The sequence below is a fragment of the Equus przewalskii genome, chromosome 9 (genome assembly GCF_037783145.1).
Source record: "Equus przewalskii isolate Varuska chromosome 9, EquPr2, whole genome shotgun sequence".
Classification (NCBI taxonomy): domain Eukaryota; kingdom Metazoa; phylum Chordata; class Mammalia; order Perissodactyla; family Equidae; genus Equus; species Equus przewalskii.
The window spans coordinates 59,685,091-59,707,515 of NC_091839.1; the positions used below are offsets into that span (position 1 = coordinate 59,685,091).

Sequence of the window (22,425 nt, forward strand, 5' to 3'; positions counted from 1 at the left end):
TATTTTATTCTCTCATTTAGATCAAATTTCCCTATTAGGTTTGTGTGTTGCTTGGCCAAGCTGGCTTTCTACTGGCTGCCAGACAAAATGACTCTATGCGAGGCTTTAAAATGCCTACTCTGGGCAGCCAAAAGGAAGATGGCTTCTAAAGAAGATTGGCAAGCATGGCTAACTTAGTTCAATTTTTTCTTCAAATGCAATTTTTTTTCCTGCTTTTTTCTCCCCAATCCCCAAAGCACATAGTTGTAGATTTTTAGTTGTGGGTCCTTCTAGTTGTTGTATGTGGGATGCTGCCTCAACGTGGCCTGACGAGTGGTGCCCTGTCCGTGCCCGGGATCCAAACCAGTGAAACCCTGGGCCACCGAAGCAGAACACGTGAACTTAACCACTCAGCCACTAGGCCGACCCCTCAAATGCAATTTGAATCGTTTGCTCCTCTGGGGTGATATTTTATTATAACTGCAGCCAAAAATGTAAGAAATGAACCTATTTTAAGAAATATCTATTTCTGGCATTTTCATTACTCATGGAACAAAATGACATTCGTTCCTCTTTGTCTATATACAAATAAGGCATATTAAATGATCCAGGAATTCTATGCCAGTGTACAAAAGCGATGTTAATGACTTGCCGTATTAATTGTCTGCTCTGTGTTGGGCACCACGTCAGGTGCTGAAAGTGCAGGAGGAATAAAACCTGGGACTGTCCACAAAGAACTTACAGTCGGCTCGGGAGACAGATCTGCACTTGCGAGCTAGTTTCCCAGGAGTTGGTAAGGGGTGCGCGCAGTCATCCACTTTCTCTTGCCCAGGCGGCCAGTTAGACAGGCAGCTGCAATCAAAGAGCGGTTTTCTAAGAGAAGCTCTACCTTACAAACAGCACAGTATTAAGCCGCAATCTGTGCCGAGCAGGGAGGCAGTGGGACGCAATAGTGCACCATCTATTTTAAATAGAAATGCAAGTTTTGTTTTTATGTCACTGAAACATTTCAATTCACTCCATGATGCCTTTGACCACTGGAGTGACCAGCGAAGCTTCCTCAAGGAGAAGGGGCAGCCAGGTACAACGGAACGTTCTTATAAAAGGAGAAACTCCCAATGCCACTCTACCCACAAAAGGCTGCCTGTTTTTTTCTAAAACATCCTTGTAATTTTCATTTTTAAAAAGAGGATGTTTTCCGTGGAGATGTTTTAAAAGCTGTAATTTTGCTTCTGAGGTGTCTGCAAGCCTTGCCTCTGTGGTTTTGTGACATCATGAGCATCCTGAATAAAATGACACATTGCAGCTCACAGGGAGACTGCATCTCCGCAGGACAAGCGGAATCTGAAAAGCTTCTAGGCACACAGATAAAATGTTAGCACTAAAACTTATAACCAGAGTTTTTCTATAACTAAAAAAACCCACACAGAAACAAAGTCAATTAAGTTTTATTACAACCAGGAATATAAAATAAATGCAATGTAATTTATTTTAGTCTTAACAGTCATTTCAAGAAGGATGTCAGGACAACTCAAAAGCGGGAAGCACTCCGCTCCAAAGCTGCAGCTCGTCCTGCGCCCCCAGAGCAGCCTCGCCCGGGCGCAGCCGGCTCAGCGCATACCTCGCAGTGGAGTCTGGAAAGCACACACAGTCGTCTCTATAATCATAGAAAGAGGGATGCGTGCAGAAAATGACTGAGAAAAGAGACAAGGACAGGTACACTTCACAAATAGGAATTATGGGAAATACAAACTAGGCAGTTTAGAAAGGCTATACTACATAACATATATAAAAAGTACTTTAAATTGTTGTTAAAAAGGACATCTTCGGTCCAGATTTTGTGTAATACTTTTAGTGTCTACACAGACAGATCTTTAAAAAAATTAAATAGTATTAATTTACTAAATATTTAGGAGATAACAGTGCATTAAGGACTTTTTTCATATAATACATACATATCACTCCTTTGCAGTGATAGCATAGAATAGTAAGTATGGCCTTAGGTACAACACATTTTTTAAAAATCCTAAAACAATGAACTTCACTTTATGAGATTTGTGACTATTCTTGAAGATTATGGGGACCTAAACTGCTATGTTTTATATAAGACATTACTTATACTTGACTCCTTCAAGCCTCCTTTAGTCTAACTGCCATCTTACTGCCTTTCTCCATTCCCTAGGAAGATAACACCATAGAGTTTAGGATTTGCAATTTTCATAGAATTCTTCCTTCATTGTAGAGTTTCTGCTACATAAATTTATTCAAAGCAGAGTAAGTGGCAAGCCTTATTGCCCAACTCTTCTTTTCTTTTCTTTTACCTTTAGCAGAGAAAACAGCATCATCTTAGAGGTGTACAACTAGCAGTTGTTTCACCAGGAATGAGGCAGTGAACTCATAGGTAAATGTCATCCCGTTCCATTCTTAAATGTAAATTGTTTACAAGAGCAAGAGAGTAATGCAGAAGGCCAAAATTCTAAGTACTAAAGTTTTAAAACCACACAGATATAAAAATATACAAGTCCTTGGTTTTTGTATGTTACTGCATGATCTACTTCATCACAAGGATTGTTTCAGCCTCGCAGTATCAGCCCTGCTGCCGGGCGACCTTACTGTTGAGCCCAGCTGTCCTGAAATTCTAGAACCCCTTTTCCCAAACTCACACCTCACCAGAAAGCTGACTTGAACACTGACTTGTAATATGGAGAGCAGACAACCTTCACTAGATCCCTTCCTTCAATACCTCTCCTGGTTTGGGTGTTTCCATACGCTGAGGGACGTCCCCCTGGCATTCTCAAGGGACATGACAGTAATAAGCTTTCAAAGAGGAATGTGACCATTTGGGGGCCAAAAAGGTAAATGTTAACCTCAAAAAGCTTCACAGGTCTCCTTTGAGGTCCCACAGTTTTAGGGCTCGTAGGTGTATTAAAGGCTTTGTTCCCTTTTACAGGGTATTATGAACCAAATTATTTCAAAGGGTAATGGGCACCAGTGGGCATCATCAACCCTGAAGTGAGGACACAGCAGGAAAGCACGCTGATGGGAAACCCAGTCACGTGTGTTAACAGGGCTATCTGGCTATATCCTGGAGAACACCATGTACTGGAAGCAACTGATGAAATCCCCTGACAGTTTCCATACCACTTCTGCCAGTAAAATTCACTATAAACAGGAAAGCAAGGTAGTCCTGTGATCGTATAAACACATATCATAAGAACTGTATATCAACGTTGCTTAGAAAGTATTAAGGGGCAAGGTATTTTGGTTCATGCCCACATCTGGGTCCTCCTTTTATGAAATGTACACTCCCCTTGAGGCCAGGAGCAGAGCCTCTATTTTCACTGTAATTTCCTACAACCACTTAGTAGCGGGCGTTCTGCCTACAAGGGCCACCCAATTGTTGTCGAAAGGCTGCTGTGAACATTTCACATACACATTAATGCCGGTTGTGATCTTTAATCACTGGCTTTCTCAAAGGTAATTAGAAACATAGAAACCTCTCCATAACACTGTTTATTATAAAGTAGAACTTGGAATAATAACTCTAACCAAGCGGTTTTAGAAGTAAACAAAAGGACCTTCATATTCTAAGACGGTTTCACTTACAAGCCAATCCTCCCAGGAGAGCTTCCTATCAGGGAATCAATCACAGGCTCCTTAAGGACAGGGAGTACGTCTTGCCCTTTGTGTCTTCCACCCAGCACGGCATTGGGCACACGGTGAGGTGCAATAAGCATCTGATGACCAAGCGCTCTGGACAAGGAGGTTTCAGGGCACAGGACAGAACTTTATACAGGTAGCTACATTATGCAGAGGGCTATTAATTTCTCATTTTACAAAATGGAAGGGGTAAGTTACCATGGAGACAATCAGAAATTCCTCCCAATGGAGCATGTCAACTGTTTCATCTTCAGTGTTGATGAGGGTCACTACATAGTCCTTATTATTAATAATCATTATTATGCTGAGATCAGTAAGGTCCTTGCTGGCTACAGTATCACATCAATAGTGCAAAATGTATACTGGCTTCTGTCTAAGAGTCTTATTTTACTTGTGTATGGACCCAGAGTATCATAACCAGGTAGATAAGTTCACAAAGAATAGTAAAAAAAAAATGCATATAACTTGCATATACAACAATCAGCTATTTCTTCTAGCTCAAGAAAATGTTTAAAACAAGGCTGGTGCTGCTAGTAGCATTCAGAAGAACACAAATTTCCTGCCCCTTACATTACAATGGGAGCTCTACAAGTCTTTACATTTCCTTGTGACTCTGGGGAGTCAGGGGTTCCTTACACTGGCTAAGAAAGAACCCAGCCTCTAATTCATAGATCACGGAAATGCAAATATACATTTGATCTGGTATAGTCATATACTATCTGCCCATAGTCTTTTAGGCACAATTATTAAGTTTTCTCCTAGGGGCAAAAGAAAGCATTCAGTGCAATGAAAAGATTCTTGATAGAATTAAGTTTCAGTAACAACAGCAAAATTATGCATACATAATACATACTTTAAACATGAATGAAACCTAAATTTTTAACATGCTTTAAAAATAGTCACTCTATGTCTAATGCAAATATGAATGGAGAACACTGCTATTTCTTTTAAGAGCAGATTAATTTGCAGGCTTCCACTTGAGTACCCTCGATTATGTAAGAATGTTACTCAAGCTAATCCAGATGCGAAGAAACCAACAGTTCTTTAGAGAAGCCAACTTTATGTACAATACACACTAAAAGCTTTTCCTTCAAAGGGAAGTAATACGTCCTTTGATCAACATTACTCCTTAAAGAAATCCTAGTGCAGTTAGTATTCTCTTCAGCTTTCTGGAGTCGGTCACCACAGGACTGTATTCATCAAAGCTCTTGAAACCCTTTTCAAGGTAGACTGAGCTACACGAAGGTTAAAATTATAAACCTTAATGACCGAATACCATTCAGAATAACAGGATTCTGGGAACTATGTTCCATATGAATGATTACATAAAAATCACCACCTACGTCAGGTCTTCTTAGCATAAAGCATAGTAACTGCAAAAAAATCTAGGCTGTTTTTGGTTGTAGGTTCCCTCTGTCCCACCACTTGTCTTTTTATTAGACCTCCCTGAAACTAGATAAATAAAAACATAATAGTAAAGTACTTTGGGACAGTAACAGATTCTGTTTAAGACTTCATGAGCAGAACAGTTATATTCTGTGAGAACAACGTAGTGCTTTAAAAGGTGCATTTTTACCTGTGTTGCTAAATTAGTTCATGAAGTATAAAACTATACACCACTGGAGTCCTGTTTCTAAAACATTAAAATCCTATTAAAAGAGCTTTGAAAAGATAAATCATAGTGATTGATACAGCATGAGAAAGGTGCACCAGGAAATCCTTCCCAAAAAATGCTGAAGGTTACAGGAGCTAAGTGCTGGGGTTAGATCAGACGCTTTATCAGAGAGCCACGATGGAACACATGCGGGGAAAGGGTGTCGGGAAACTTCACAAAAATCTTCTTTAAGTCAATAAAGAAGAGACATCAGGCAGTCCTGCAAAATGCTCAGTATGTAGTTTTCCTCCTAAGTGGATGAGTTTTAAACGGCATCATAGTTTGCATTTTTGGTTCTTTTCAATGCAGACATCATATTGCTGGAGTCGGTGCTCTGGGCTGCGGCTGGTCAGTACCGGTGGGCCTGGTGAGATGGGTGGTACTGCGTGCTCTGCTGGGACGAGGAGGAGTAGCCTAGTGTGCTCTGGGACTGAGAGGATCCCTGAACGCTGCTTTGGTAATTCAGGCGAGAACTGGAGTGCTAGGAGAAACAAACAAGACAAAGGAATTACTGGTGGAAGAAGAGAATGGCTCAGGATTAATCACAATAGGATGGAGAAATGAACCCTTTCTATCTGAGGCTCCTGGACCAGCTCCATGGGAGCTGACAGCTAACTTAGTTTGTTAATTAGTACATTCTGCTTATTTGAAGTCATAGCCTGCCACCACCGTAACCACATGTTCCGGCAGGCACGAAGTTTGGCTGGATTTCTTTGGGAGATAAGTTACTGGCAAAGAAAGGCAGAGGGGAAACTTATGACCCCCTGCTCTTTATGCTGACAAATTCTCGTTAGTTATTCTTTGGATAACTGACACTTGCAAACAAGAATAATCAATTTGGCATATTGAATCAATGGCATTCATAATGTACACTGAGAGGCTGTTAACATACTCATTATAAATAAGAAGGCTGTGATTAAGAAATCATTTTTAGGGGCCGGCCCTGTGGCCAAGAGGTTAAGTTCACATGCTCCGCTGCAGCAGCTCAGGGTTTCGCCGGTTTGGATCCTGGGCACGGACATGGCACCACTCATCAAGCCATGCTGAGGCGGCGTCCCACACACCACAACTGGAAGGACCCACAACTAAAAATTCACAATTATGTACCGGGAGGCTTTGGGGAGAAAAAGGAAAAATAAAATCTTAAAAAAAAAAAAAAAAGAAATCGTTTTTAGAGAGAAGAGCTTTCAGAGGTAGAAGCTAGAGTGGCATCAGCAGCACCACTCACCTGACAAAGCAGGACACGGCTGGGGGCGGGGCGGCAGAGGTGGGCTTCACAAACTTCAGGTAATATTTAGAATAGAAAATGCCCTCAAGAGAAGGCGGAGACAAATGCGTTTCAACTCCATGTATTTTATTACTTTAAGTGAAACATTCATCTTCATAGCACCAAGAGCAAATATGAAAAAGTATATAAAAGGAAAATTCGTCTCTAGAGTAAGAATATGGAGCCTGGTTAAATACAACTGGGACCCGTGTGTTTGGCTATGCTCAGAAGGCTGGTTCTTCCTGTGAGCCAAGTGGGAAAGCATACACATCACAAAACCATTACTTATAGTTAAAAATGTAAATGGCCTTGAGGTGGCACTAGGGGCTAAAGGAAGGACAAATCAGCAAGGTCCTCCTCTCCTGGACTTGCAAAATGTAGTCCAAGACAACAGGGCAATAAGACTGTCTTGGTTAAAAACAGCGCCACTTCTCCCCCCTTCCTAAGTTATATAACCCTGACTAGCTGTGTTGGTGTAAGAAGCCTTTCAAAATTCCATATTCTAGCTACATGCTTTATTTTGAAATTTAGTATGAAAAAACGTTCTTTCCACTCAGAAGCCCTAAATTGTTAGGCGGGCTACGATTACTTTTACTTGAACAGAGTAGACTCAGCACAATAGCTCTTCCACACTAGATAAAGAACACACACGTAGATGATGTGCAAGTTGCACACTGGTACAAAGGGACTCCCTCACCCCGCCTCATGCTAGTCTCTCCACCTCAACAGCTGAGATATCTACCCATTTCATAGATATGCTGTTTTGTTTTTAAGTAGATAGCACAGTATGGACAAAGCATTTTGAAGAACTCCTGGATCTGAAAGGAGTAAATACAGCAGGTAAGTATTCTGTCCATGATGGACTATAATCAGGTTAATATAATACAATCACAGACACAAAGATGAGCTGGTATATAGTAATGACTTATTGCTCATATAATAGGAATAAACCAACATTAGGGGAAAAACTGAATGTATAATTAAATTTAAATATGTTCACGACTACCACCCAAAGAGCAAGCTGTTTTTAGTGGATCAAACTGAAGCCTTGATTAGTTTAATTGGAACCAAATGGAAGTGCTGTTATATACTCCTCTGCTCGCAGGGAATCTTCGAAGAGAAGTTTTCAGAACAGCAATTGTGTGAAAACACATTAGTTTGTTGAGATATTCAAAATGTAAAGCCAGTCGAGGCGGCTATTTCTCATGTCGTTTGGACCATGGTGCTAAACCTTTTTTTTTTTTTTTTTTTTTACCTTTTTTTCCTCTTCTTAGATCCTTTCTTAGCTTGTTGCTACCTTGAAAATGGTTTTCTTTTGCAAGATTCTCTAGATTTTTCACAAGTATTTTTACCACTCTCTCCAAATACCAATCCTGAGACTTTTTTAAATTTCTCAAATTAGTAGTAGAACTGTAGTTTTCTTTTGATCTTAATAACAAAAAGTACTTCCCAGTCTCAAAATTATTTCAAGTGAGATTTAACAGTTATTTCTGAGAAATCTCAATTTTAATCCCTTTCTCTTCTAAATTTATGTGGCTACTTACTGATTATTTCCTCCCAGTGCCAGCAAATCTTTCTGAAGTATGCAGCTAATTTTGTCCAAAATAAGCTGCCACTCCTCTCCTTTTTCAATTGCTTACCCAGGTATCTTTTTCTGACCCAAAGCTGATAGGCAGCTGTAAGGGCACAATGAGAAACTTCCTTTGAGGAGGAAGGTGTATCAGGATAAACAAATCAAGAGACGGAAATATCTCACAATTACATGAAATATGACAAAAATCTTCATTTTCATGTAATGCCCTAGAAACAAGATTGTACAAACTTCAGGGTTAAGTACTACTTAATTCTAAAAGGATCTATTATAAATCTACTTCCTATTTCATAATACGTGTGAAGGTGAAGAAGTACAAACTTCGGGGAGTACCTGATAATCCGACGGCATCACAGGCCCGCCTGAGTTGGCGCCAGAAGGCCCCAGCCGCGGTTTCTTGTTGGGAGGCACCTGGTTGAGGCTGGAGTCCTGACTGTGCTGCAGCCCTGCTCCGGCGCCCCCGGCCCCAGCCCCGGCCCCTCCTGCAGTCCCGTTGGTCTGGGTGCTGTTCTGCTGTGGTGGGGGCGCCTGTGGAGGGGCTGCTGCCTGCTGTGGAGGGGCTGTGGGCTGCTGATGTTGGTTCTGCTGTTGTTGCTGATTCTTGTAAGGAAAAACAAAAAGCAAGCTTGGTATGGAAATAAATGAACAGGAAATCTCTTTCATTACTTGATATGCACATGTGACTGCTGACCAACCTGGAGAGTGACCTATGCCGGACACCAAAGTGATGGGAATGACTAGAGGATGGAGCAGCCAGGGAATACAGCATCCCCAGAGGTCAAAGTACTGAGCCCTGAATAGGACTCATCCTCTGAAGCTCATTTAGATTGCAGACTAATCCTCCAAATCACACAGACATCCCACTGAAGACCATAAGCACACAGGAAATGGTTCTACATTCACTAAACCAGCTCTACTGGTCTTTTCGATTACGACTTTGGAAAAGTAGAGGAGTGTGGGGAGGGGCCTGATTATCCAATTATGATCAAAGGACAGAATGATGCTTTGAAAAGCAGCCTGCAGAAAGGGATGGTAATGACACTGAACAAACAGAAAGGACAAGAATTAAGAGTCAGAGAAGAAAACAGGCTATAAAACAAATCAGGAAGTTCATTTATCTGTAAGCTGATTATATTTTAAATTTCAAAGGACACCTACAATAAAGTGAATACATACTTGATTAAATAAAAGGCAGTTAAATACATAGGAATTATACTTCCCTAAATTCTCTCCCCGCCCCACCCCCCCCCCCCCCCCCCCCCCCCCGCCTTACTCTCTGGATGTGAAAGTGTCCCATGCAGGCTATACCTTATCACCTTTCTCTTCAGGTTCATCTTCATTAAGGAATTCTCGTTTGGGGTATGGAATCTGGCAGCCAGCAAACACACTAAAAATCATTAAAAAAAAAAATATATATATATATATCATGAACTAAAATCTACAATATCATTGACCTTTTTAATTTAAAATTCCTCTTTTTTTCCTTATTTCCTATTCTTCATCTGTGGCTGGTGTTCCCCGGATGCCTCCCAACACAACTTAATCCAAGCAATAAGAAAAAAACAATTAGTTGTCTGAAGTTTGACACTAATTGCTACTTTCAACAAAAAATCTTAATCGCTGTTAGCTAGCTGACATTTTTGACAGAGACGTCTCTCCACACAAACTTCATCAGCACTAAAAATAACTGAATTTGTATTTGTTTCAACGATGAAAATAATTTTTTTTTTTTTTTCAAGAAAAGCTGGCCCTCTAATAAATCCGAGCACCATTTGTATACATGGGTGTAACAAGGCTGGGGAAAAACAGGAGTTTGGTAGTGCAGTGGACACACAGAATTTTACATTCTGAGTTCCCTATGAGATTGGTTTAAACTGATCTGGCTGATGGATCTGTAAGAGTCCCATCTGCTCTCAGCTTTAGTTTTTATCTGTAAAACTGATTAACAGTCATTCCTAAAATACTTGTTTTCATTCACACCTCTCTACAGCTTTGCCTATTTCAAAATATAGGACCTTTCTCTTCAGTAGTTCTTCTCTGGGGTAGTGTTAATGAAGAAAGTAAAATACTTCAGTAACAAGTACTTTTCTTGCTTCCAGCCACCATCCGACATGCTCAACCTGGAGCAAGGACAAAGCAAAGGTAGGATACGCACTCTAATGTCGGCAAGGGGTCCTCCTGGAAATAGGGATCCTGCAGAGCCTGCTCTGAGGTAATTCTCTTGGTTGGATCCATAGTAAGGAGTTTCTGAAGCTGTAGGAACCCATAAGTTGAGAGCACATGAGAAGGCTGTTTGCAAGGCAATGTTTTGACTTTTGTATTAATGTCTAACAGGATTAACATCAGATGCCATTTTGTATAGCTCACTGCACTATGAGCATACCACACACACATATGTGAAACTGGCAGAAATCATTAGCATTAAATCCATTATGGAATTTAACTTATTTTTCTGCTAAGTCACTAGAAAAAATTAAGACGAGAAGTCAAGGGTGATATCTCTAAAGAAAAATATTTAATTTTGCCCCAGCATCCACCAATTTCTTCATCTTCTAACGAGGAGGAATACCTGGGACAATTCCATGGGAAGTGGGATGAGGTGAGACCTGTGCTAGGGATGTGACTGCCTAGTCTGGGAGAGATGCACCTACCAAGAGGAACACTTTGCTGTCAGGCTTGACCTTGTGTTTCTCCATGTACTTTATGAGGCTACTGTTGGCATACCTGCAAGGACACAACAATTACACATCATTGGGGAGACTCACACCATGTATGTTTTTTAATGGAAAGCTCCAAGATTGGTTTTCCTATAAAGCATGTGTTTACACCACTGTTTTTTCCTGATTAAAAAGGAACATGTAACCAAATATTGGTAAATGTGTGAAGAAATAGGAATTGTTACACACTGCATGCGAGAGTTTATATTGTTACAATCACTTTGGAAAATAATTATGCATTAATCATTAGAGTTGAAAATGTAAATATCTTATGACCCAGCAATTCCTTTCCTAAGTACATACTGTAGTCTAACAGATATCCACCAGGATATATGGACAAGAATGTTTTTAGCAGCATTTTTGTAATAGAAAAAAACTGAAAACAACCCAAATGTCTATCAACTAAAGAATGGGTAATTAAATTGTTATATATTCACAGGATAGGATGTTATACAATAGTAAAAATGAATACAGAGGTTGAGTGGGGAAAAAAAGCAAATTGCAGAAGAAAATACACAGTATGATACTATTTATATAAAGATCAAAGATATATTAAACTGAGCAATAATTTATTTAAAGATACATACATATGAAGTAAAACTATAATGAAAAATGTGGTATGATAAACACAAATTCAGAAAATAATGGCTACCCTTTTGGAGGGACGTGAATAGGAAGGGAGGGTACACAGAGTACTTTAGTAATCTTAGTAATGTTCTGTTTCTTAGGTTGATGAGTGACTGGATGAGTACTCACTTTACTATTCTAAAGAGACTACATATCATATTTTCACCATACATATTCTTTCCTATATGTGAAATATTTTAAATTAAAAAGGTAAAAAATAGGTAATGTATGTTCATGGCAGAAAATTTAGAGACTATAGAAAAGTGTAAAGAAGAAAATTAAAATCACTCATAATCAAGCCTTTCAGTGATAAAGAACCACTGTTGAGATTTTGATAATTTTTCTTTGGCATTTTTTCTATGCATGTATATATGATACAAACACAGAAGAATTTTTTTTTTGTTTTTATAAAATTGGGATCATACTAAATGGATTGTCCTAACATTTTTCACTTAATATTGTTTCATAAACTCTTTTCCTTGTCAAATGCTCTTTAAACTTATTATTTGTAGTGGTTGTATATCTCCTACTGTTACTGTTGTTTGTTGTTTGTTTCACAATAGTTATGAGACGCAGGTCCTTCTAGGTGAATCTGGTATACATTGTAGGGAGACAAGACTGCATAGCAGGTGAGAATCAGAGACCCCTGTGGGACCCCAACTCAGTCATTTACCAGTTGTGTGATCTTGGGCAGTTAGTTAACTTCTATGAAGGGTTTAGATTCCTCATCTGAAAAGTGAGCTTTATAATTATACCTAGCTTATAGAATTGTTATAAGGATCATATTGAGACAATGTAGGTATAGGACTTAGCACCATGCGTGGCACAGAGTAAGAATCTGGTTTGCTATGTGTGGCTGCTCTGCCTGCTCTCACAGGATAAATTCTTGGAATTATTAGGCCAAAGGGTATGTATATTTCAAAGCTTTTTTTCATGTGCTCTAGAACCTTGCTACCCAAACCTGGCCCTCAGATAAGCAACATGGGCACCTAAGAGCCTGCGTTAGAAATGCAAATTCTCAGGTCCTGTCCCAGATTCTGATTCAGAATCTGCATTTTTAACAAGTCCTCCAGTTGATCTGTAGGTACATTAAAGTTCGAGAAGCATTCATTCTCACCAGTAGCATACAAGTAAGAGTGCCCATTTTATTATACTCTTGCCAATACTAGTACTTTCATTTTAAAAAGTCTTTGCCATGTGTGTAAATTAAAAAATTTTTTTTTCCTCCAATACCAGGAACATTTTTATTGGCAAGGTAGCCACTAAGTTTGGTAATGGGAGGAAACTGTTATGTAGAAACGGAGTCTGTCTGTTTGTCTTTAATCTTTACATTGATTCAACTCATTTCTTGGGTTAACTCCAGATTCTAGGTTATTCGTTTCTATCGTAATATAAAAGGTCTTGACCCTGAGAAATCCTTTTTCTCAATTCACATTACGTTTTTTCTTATCTTTCCTAGTATTAAAGGTAAGCTGAACTGTTTGTCACACAGTGTAGGAGCTGAACCATTTTCAAAGTAATTCAAACTCTTTATAAACATTACGAAGCATTTTATCAGACCAAGTTTATTTGAATATTCAGTTTTTAAAGTCAACTTAATGATTTCTTTTTAATTCTCTTTTCACCTTGCCTTCTAATGAGCCAATGAGAGCTGACACTCTGGAAAGATTACAGAAACTTCCATTGTTAGTCTTTCCAATTCACTTTGAGAGAACTTTTGAGGCTCTTTTCTTTTTATCTGATATAATGAAAATAAGTTATTCTTTTACTCTTTATGTCCTTTGAAATAATATTTTCTGGAATTTTTAAATTATATTTTACTTTAGTAACTTATATGTATTGTATTCAATTGAGCTAACTGTCAATAAATCCTGTTTTGTCCTGCATATTAGGAACCTACTTTTGTGCGGGTAGCATTGTTTGCTTAGGAAGTTTGAGTTCTTATCTCTGAACTTTCCCTATTACTTTTCTAACTGAATTTTACTTATCTTTTAAAATTTATGTCCTAAATTTTATTTCTGGTTATTGTGAACACTATCATTTTATGTAAAAATTTTCCTTTGGTCTTTAAATACTAAGTTAAATGTTAAGTACTTTCATTAATTTTCTCCATCTTTTATATTATTAGAGAATCTTTAATTATGTGAATTGCTTTCATTTAATACCCATTTGACAAGTAACTAATGAGTATGTCACTAGGCACCAGGCCCTGGGGATATATATATAAGCCTATAAAACAGACACAATCTATACTGTCTAGAGGAAAGGCAGATAAAGTACCCAGCAGCTGACTAGTACAAAATGCTCAGTGCTGAGAGCAGCAGCACAGGATGCTATACGAGCGCAAAAGGAGCACCTGACTCAGACCCAGGAGGTCAGGGAGGCCTCATCAGGCAAGTGACGCCTAAACCAAGACCTAAAGGAAAAATAGGAGTTAATCTGATGAAATGGGCGAGAGGAAAGTACATCCCAGACTAAGAGAACAGCATGTGTAAAAATCCAGAGGTCAAAGAAAGCTCAGGGTTTTTAAGATTCTTAAAGAAACTCATGATGTCTAGGCTATAGAACACAAAGTGGAGAGTGGTTTAGGAGATGAACTTGGGGATGTAGAAGCCAAAGCTTTGTAAGCCGTACTAAGGAATTGAGAGCAATGGCGAACTAAGAGCGAGGAAGAGACCGACAGGATCAAATTTGCTTTTGGCAATGACTGCAGCGTAGACAGCGAGTTGGAAGGAAGACTGGAAGCAGAAATACCACTTAGGAGGCCACTGCAGGACTCCAGGTGAGAGAGTGGTCGTCTAGACTTTAACAGTGGCAGGTAAACGGAGAGAAATACAAAGTTTCAAAGGATATTTAAAACAAAGAACTGACTAAATTTACTAATTGTGTGGACGCTGGGGGGTAAAATGGAAGAGAATGAGGTAGAAGAAGGATCAGGCATATCTTTGGGTGGAACAACTAAATGAATCACGGAGCCATTTCCTAAGATAGGAAATACAGCAGGAGGGGAGGTTTAGGAGGATAAACGATAAGTTCAGTTTTGGACATTTATTTTGAAGCATTTATGGAATACTCAAGTTGGGATTCCATAAGGCAATTAGATAAATGGGCCTGAAACTCGGAAGAGATCTGAGTAGGGTGTATAAATTGGGAGTTATCAGCATAATTGATGGTAAATTGTGGCCACCAAAATCATGAAGACTGCCTGGGAAAAATGTCTAGAGAGAGAAAAGAGCCCAAGAGAAACCCTTGAGCAGTATCGATGCTATTTGTAAGAGATGGACAGGTGTTGCATGAAAGCAGAGAGCATTAGCACTGCCCTTGACAAGCATGGAAGAGGCCCTCGAGCCTGACAATGGGCATCTGACCATGGTTTTGTTAAAAAAAGATTGAGGCAAAGGACCCTACCAAGGACTGTGTAACAGAGGGGCCAAAAATGATTAGTGCCATTCTCTGCATCTCTTTATGATTCTGCTTTTGTTCTTACACAAGCCATCCTGTCCTGAAATTTTTCTAAGTTGCCCAAAAAAGAACCTTTTCCACCTTTTCCTCTAGGCGCTCATATTTATAACAAACTCCTCTCATGCTGTCATTTCTACTCTCCTCTCATTTCTCCTCAACATACATGTCCCCACCAGTTTCTTTTACTCAGATCCCAGGCCATGTGTCCTTCCTTCTGTCATCCTTCCTGGTTGCCTGGCCCAGCATTTCAGTCACCAGTCATTACTCAGATAAAGATAAAATCACAGTTGTGGCCTTGAACTGAGCCCTTTATCACACTAAATCAGAAGAGACATTTAAACTACCTATTGACCTTTACATTCTTAAAGTTTTTAAATACTGCAGCCTAGGCCTGGCGTATATGTTAACAACATCTGGAATATCTTCTTTAAATCATAGGCATAATTAGTGTACTAAAACCTAAGTTTCTAGTTTAAATAATAATCTATAGCTTCTTTTTAAAAGGATTAATTTAAATATTTGCATTGAAGTTACTACTTATATTTAATATGGAATTACTTACGTTGTTCTTCTAAAGTCTTTTTGAAGTGTGGGGTATTCTGGCATCTTTCTAATATCTTCCCAGTCTTTATCTTACAAAAAAATATTAAATATTGTTATAGGAAATAATGCGTTACTTTTATCAAAAATCTCCTAGTTATTATAGTTTAAAAATATATATACAAAAATTCTTAAAATATGCTTTTGAAAAGGAATTATTTTGAAATATGACTCAAATATTATTTTGAAAAGGAAAATAAATTACCTGCAGGAAACCCCATGACACTAAATATCCGATCTAGTTGATCATGATGAAAGGGATTGCTTGTTTTTATATCTTCCTGACGACAGTGAAAAATAGGTTCTGAAGTCAACAATTCAGCAAATATGCAACCTATTGCCCATATATCTATGAAAGAAGAAAAACACATTTTTGCATACACTTATCATATTTCTTTGGTTATAATTTCTGGGTATAATCACAACCCACATACAAACATACTTTTCACTGAAGCAATATACAAAGTACAATAAGTGTGTTAAGAAAACACATATATGAGACATGGAATAGCTATATCATCACATAACAGATTGAAAGCCAAACAAAAAACATTTACTTACAAATTTCCTGATGAAGACAAGCTTGGAAAACTCAACTGAGTAAGCAATGAATTTACTTCCGATTTAGGCAAAAGCCTTTCTAACCACTGTTAATAATGTGATCACGGAAGCATTCAATTGATAATCTAATTCAGAGCACAATACTCAAGATCTGATAGACTAAAACAACATCATCACCAAGTCTGGCAATGCATTCCCTTAGAGCTATCAAATGCATAACGATAGAGCAGAATTTCTTAGTTGCAAGTCTTGACTGACAGACACTACAGATCACATAAAATGATTTGGAAAAATTCAACTTCTGTCTGAAAGACTACCAACTTCAGTTTTTTCAACAAATTGTAAGGTCTAGAAGCTGATAAACACACCAGTAGACACCAGTAGAGACAGAGGTTATCTAAACATATTCACTTAGATGCTGCCCCAACCCTCTAACACCCCAGGATCAAGTTAGGCATCTTTAAAAGTTTTATTAACTTTTCAAATCACCAGTTAAAGATAATTCTATTTGGATTTTACACATTCAAAAACTGTAATCTAGATTGAGACTATAATATTATATTCACAATGCTTTGCCAAATGTACAGGTGAATTAATTTTTGTGAGATGTATATTCACACTTGCTCACTTAAATAAATGCTGTTTAATAAGTATTTTTTAAAAAGATGATAATGCACAGACTATGATGTAGTATAGAAAAGTACAGTGTTTAGTAGTCTACCACATGTGGGAATCACATTCTGTAAACAAGATAAATATGAAGAAAATAAAATTATATCCATTAGCTAGAATTAGTGTTGGCATGCTATTATGTAAAACAAATTGCCAAGTGGAAAAAAAACCATACAGTAATGTCTCACATATCTGACTCCATTCAAGAATGGATTCCTTCCACATAAGTTAGCCTTTTGGATAATGGGAGCATATCCCTTTAATAACCATTTTTTTATTACATCATTACCTGTCATCTTAAGAGGCTATAAAATATAATTGAATCATTCTTAATGACACAGGAGGATCATCATCATCATGAACATCTGTCACTAAAGAGTGGAGTAATAACATTCTTCAGTGTCTACTTCTGAATTCTTTTCTCTGTCCCACGTCATATTGGTGGTCACTCGTGCCCCTGATACGGCTGTCTGACAATCCCGTCTCTCTTCCTGAGGGCTGCCTCTACTATGCAGTCGACTAGGACCACTACTGTATGTTGCTGGTCACACCAATTCCTGATTTGTCCTCTATTCAAAGGACAGGAGTGAGGATCTAGACTTCCTGAGAATTGCTAAGAGAAGGAACCTTAGTGTAGCAGGCAGTGTTAAATTCTAGGGTGTCCTCTCTCATATTAGCCTCTAATTTTAAATAGTCACCTGGGTCCTGTCCTATCTATACTCATTTCTCAGCTCTCTTTCCTCTATCAATGACTTGTTCTCTTCTCTCTCTCTCTCTCTCACATACACACACACCACCACTCCCCTCTCCCACTAAATGTCACTCCATAAACCTCCACTGATATCAAATCATCAAATTCTCTTTTTTCCATGCTCTGAATAGAAATAATATTCATTTCTGACACGAACCAGGTATGGAAAAGAGTAAGAATGAGTGAAGGTGTTTATTTATATGTCTGCTATGTATATACCTCAAGCTTATTCTTTTTCTGTGTCAACTTTTTCCCTAACTTCTATCCAGAGTGGATAATTGAGACTTGACTAAAATCAGAAATTAGTGATTAAGGTTTTAAGTGGTAAATCTCATTTACTGAGCAAGTAAGTTACAAGCTGGTTAAAATTCAATTTCGGTTCTCCTTATCCTGAGGAAATAAGAAATATAGTTGGTTTCCAATTCATACTCAATTACCTTTATTTCCAAAAAAATACTTCCATTTTTATTTCAACAGTATAGCAGGTAATCAGAAAATATTCATAAAACTGTGCTTCTCAAAGTGTGGGCTGTCAAAGTGTGTGGACAACGTACAACAGGATCACTGGTAGATGTTAAAAATGGGCCTTACCATGGATCTGCTGAATAAAACTCTTCGAGAATGGGACAGAATTTGGTGGGGAGTCAGTTAGTTTAACAGAAGGTTTTGAATTTGCCTTTTCTTACTGGAAATCTCCCTTCTAGATATGGCATGGATCAGTGCACGGTAAGAGCCCAAAGCATGCGGATTTCTGCTGTTATCACATCCTCCACTCCCTACGCCATGCCCTGGCTTATCTCACCGTCAATACTGTTCTAAGGTACCACCTGTTGCTTCCAGCTAACCCTCCCCCTTTCTCTGGCTTACTTTCAGTCTCTTCCTATCCTCAGGTGCCTTCTGCGATTGTCTAAGAGATTTCATTGTTCTCAATAGAGAGACTTAATAGCAGAAAAACAAACACAATTTTAAAAGTCTCGAAAATACAGCCCCTAAGTAAAAGTCAAGTAGAGCCAGGCTCTGATTTTAGCTCTTCCTTCTGAGGACCACTCCATTCTTTCCATTGCTTCCCCCAGTTCTCCTTTCTTCCCCCTTCACAGACAGCTGCCACTGCCAGTTGCTGATAGTGTGGCGGTGGCAGCCTTTGAGGTGGGGCCTGCCTGCGGGCTCAACCGCTCAGGGAAGGGTCTAAGGTCACTCTCACAGTCCTCTGCTGTCAAACACATACTGCCTCCCTCACCGTGCTGAGGCCACTCATAGGCTTTTCCACGAATTTAACACAATCCTGCAGCAGTATTTATGAAGTATTACAATACTCCAGTACCGTGCTGGCATCTCAATCCCTGGACAGAGTAGAAACGCGGTCTGGGTGTCTGAGCTTTGCAGAGATCAGATCTCCTGATGAATGAGGATACTACTACATTTAAATTTGTGTTTTCCTTTCAATCCATGAATAGGTTAATTGTCAGTCTAATCTTTCCAAATGTAAGAACTTCCTTCGTAGTTCTTTGGGCGCCACTAGGTTTTTCATAAGCTGAATAGAGAAGGGATTGTGTTTACTTGTCTATTTTTAGTAATATTATACTTTTAGTGCATTTGTTAATTAGAACTCAACAAAAACAGCTAAATACAGTCAAAATTGATTATTAGTCTAATGCCAGTAAATAGAAAATTCAACAAAAGGGAAATTTACAGAAATACACTTAGCAAATGTAGGTTCCTTATGGAACTAGCCCTTCACACTAGCAGTACTACTTACTCCCTCCCTAGCCTCTCTTTTCACCTCCTTTAAAGAAATCTCTAGGGGGCCAGCCCTGTGGCATAGTGATTAAGTTCAGCACACACCTCAGCAGCCCAGGTTCACAGGTTTGGATCTTGGGAGCAGACCAACACCACTTGTCAGCCATGCTATGGTGGCAACCCACATATAAAGTGGAAGCAGATTGGCACAGACATTAGCTCAGGGTAAATCTTCCTCAGCAAAAAGAAAAAAAAGAAAAGAAATCTCTAGGTTTGAGGTGGGCTCTCTCTTTCTGACTCCCTCAATTCACAGGCAGGCCCTCTGAGGACACTATAGTGACCAGGTAGCAAGATCTCTGAAGGCCCTGTTCAGAATCAGACTTTAAATCCTACACACAGTGTGTTTATAACAGGTTTTCTTACACAGATTTTTTTACTTGGTGAGATGGCAAGATGCTGAGCACAGCTAATCTGCCAGACTGTATTTCCTCCCTTAATGGAGAAACTGCCATTCTGATCACTGTAATGGCAAGAGAGAAAGATCGCTCATATTATTTCTTGCATAGGAAAGGACTGACTGACTAACTTTTCCCCAAAGAAAAGGGGCTCTCTCCAACATCACACTACTCCCATTTTCCTTTTTCTTTTTATGAAGAAAACAATTCGAAACCTCCCTCTAGTTCTTCTGATCAATAGTAGTAGGTAAGTGCAAAATAAAACCTGCATGTTATTGTTTCCATAGCAACTCAACTAGAGAGGATCAGACACCTCTATTCTCTGAAAGGAAATACTTCCTTCTTTTAAAAGAACCGTCTTCTCCTACATAGTTAAAAATCCACATCTACCACAATGTAAAATCTGGGAATACAGAAGACAACAGGACTTTTATAAAGAAATGCACATCAGTTTTTATAAAGCAGCTTTATTATTACACCATTTGGTATGTATGATAATTCAACACTGAGATAGTCAATCATTTTAGACTAACTTACCAATGGCCTTTGTATAGTGCCTTGCACCAAGCAAAAGTTCTGGAGCCCGATACCAAAAAGTCACAACTACTGGATCCAAATCTGCTAGTGGCTTTAGAGGAGAATTGAATAATCTGGCAAAACCCATGTCAGCTAAAAAAACAAAATAAATTAATATAAAACTCAGTCTGGCATGCTATTAGAACCACGCAAGGTTGATGACAGTAGCCACTAACCCACCTCATGAAGCAATCCTTCCCTCCCTTTCCCACAAGCAGTCTGTACCAGGTGCCACATCTCCCCTTCTGAGCTAGCTGCTATTATTGTGCCTATTTTCCTGAAGAAGGAATTGAGGCTTAAAGATATTCTGACTTGCCAAAAGTCAAAGAGCTGGTAAGCACAGAGTCAGAATTAGAATCCAGGTCTGACTGCAGATTCCTGGCCTTCAGAGACAGTCACAATAATATTCTTAAATATTTTTGTAATCAGAAATAGTCTAAAAGTTTCCCTGATAATTATGACTTCTGTATGACTCTGTATGCCTATACATCTAAAAGCTGATACATCCTAGTTCAGTATGTGCTAGAGTCAGCTCTTACGGACTCACAAGAGCCGATCTGTACACATCTCTTCCCAACTCTGTTCAGTGATGTCATGTTGGTGACTTGAAATTGGCTATGGTGGGAGTATTTACATCATGGGAAACAGCAAATGCTACAGATTGGGGCTTTTTTCCCTCAGAGAGCTGGTTGTTATACAGTTACCAGCACATCACATACATGTTTCCAAGAACATACATAGAACACATAAGAGAGGGGGCTGGCCCTGTGGCCAAGTAGTTAAAGTTCTGTGCACTCCACTTCTGTGGCCTGGATTTGCAGGCTCAGATCCCAGGTGTGGACCTACCCCACTCATCAGCCATGCTGTGGAGGCATCCCACATACAAAGTGGAGGAAGATTGGCACAGATGTTAGCTCAGGGCGAATCTTCCTCAAGCAAAAAAAAAAAAGGAGGAGGATTGGCAACAGATGTTAGCTCACTGTGAATCTTCCTCACCAAAAAAAAGAACACATAAGAGATAATTTGTTATAATTCAGCACTTAACAAAGATGTATACCAAAGCTAACAGATTTAAATATCAGAGGTGTACAAAAGTAGTAAAAACAATATTTGCTACTATCATAAGGTCCTGGAGACTATCTAATTTTCTTAAGATTTCATACATAACAAACACCTTATATCTATAAAGCACTTTAGAGTTTACAAATGGTTTTCACATACATCATATATCACTTTATCTAATCCTCATAAAAACGTTGGTTTAATAAGCATTCTGTTCTCCACTTCTGAGATGAAGAATCTAAGGCCCAAACCAGTTAAACGACTTGCCCAAGGTCACAGGGATAGTAAGTAAAGATGCCAGTACTCAAATAAAAACCATGTTATAATTTAGCAGCTACATTCTTAACCACTGATATGACATCCAATAAATGACACATAGGATAACTGCATGTCACAAATGCAAAAGCACAAGAATGCTAAACCTCTGTGATTTGAAATATATAATGTACACAATATATTTTGAGTGTATAAGGGGCCCCAACGTACTATAAAATGCACAAATAGTACATTAAAGTTCCAACTTTAGAGAATCATTTAATCTAAAACTAATATGCTATGATATAACATACATTACAATTTTAATTTACAGCGATTTTGTTTCTTTATAGTATGAATAATTTACAAGACTTCCTGAAAACGCTTTGGCGAACTCAGGTCTTAAAAAATAAAGCTGTCCGAGGAAGCTTATGCTGATGCTTACTCTTTCTTAACTAAATTATTGCCCTATAGCAAACAAAAATATTTGAAATCATTCTACCAATATTATATCTACTTCAAAGCACTGCCTTATAGATTTAATAGATGCTGACTGTTGTTGATGGTAAAGTAATATGATGGAATGCTGTCTCACACGTTAAAAAGCATTTTATTTTTAAATAAAGGCTAAAGCCAGTATTACTCTCCTTATTCTCTATCTCCTTAGTTTTATTTATACCACATCTATTCACTGTCAGATGAAATCAAGGCCAGAGGAAACAATAAATATCCTTAAAAACACTTCCTGTCTATTGTATGAACTTTAAAGGAGTTTTAAACCATTTTTTAAATAATTACT

General features: G+C 38.6%; 1 protein-coding gene and 1 pseudogene across 7 annotated transcripts in view; one reads left to right on the forward strand and one right to left on the reverse strand.

Annotated features, from left to right (window-relative positions):
* Window positions 1-1,411: 1,411 nt before the first annotated feature.
* CDK19 (cyclin dependent kinase 19) overlaps window positions 1,412-22,425 on the reverse strand; it is a 162,604-nt gene continuing 141,590 nt past the window's right edge. For all 7 annotated transcript variants that reach the window (XM_008521292.2, XM_008521293.2, XM_070556825.1 and 4 more), the window contains 8 exons: window positions 20,271-20,402; window positions 15,763-15,906; window positions 15,520-15,589; window positions 10,803-10,875; window positions 10,307-10,404; window positions 9,460-9,538; window positions 8,485-8,751; window positions 1,412-5,774 (listed from right to left, as the gene is read on the reverse strand). In XM_008521292.2, coding sequence (XP_008519514.1) covers window positions 5,643-5,774; window positions 8,485-8,751; window positions 9,460-9,538; window positions 10,307-10,404; window positions 10,803-10,875; window positions 15,520-15,589; window positions 15,763-15,906; window positions 20,271-20,402 — 995 coding nt within the window. In that variant the 3' untranslated portion in view covers window positions 1,412-5,642. The remainder of the gene's footprint in view (window positions 5,775-8,484; window positions 8,752-9,459; window positions 9,539-10,306; window positions 10,405-10,802; window positions 10,876-15,519; window positions 15,590-15,762; window positions 15,907-20,270; window positions 20,403-22,425) is intronic.
* On the forward strand, window positions 14,782-14,874 carry LOC139073773 (U6atac minor spliceosomal RNA; annotated as a pseudogene).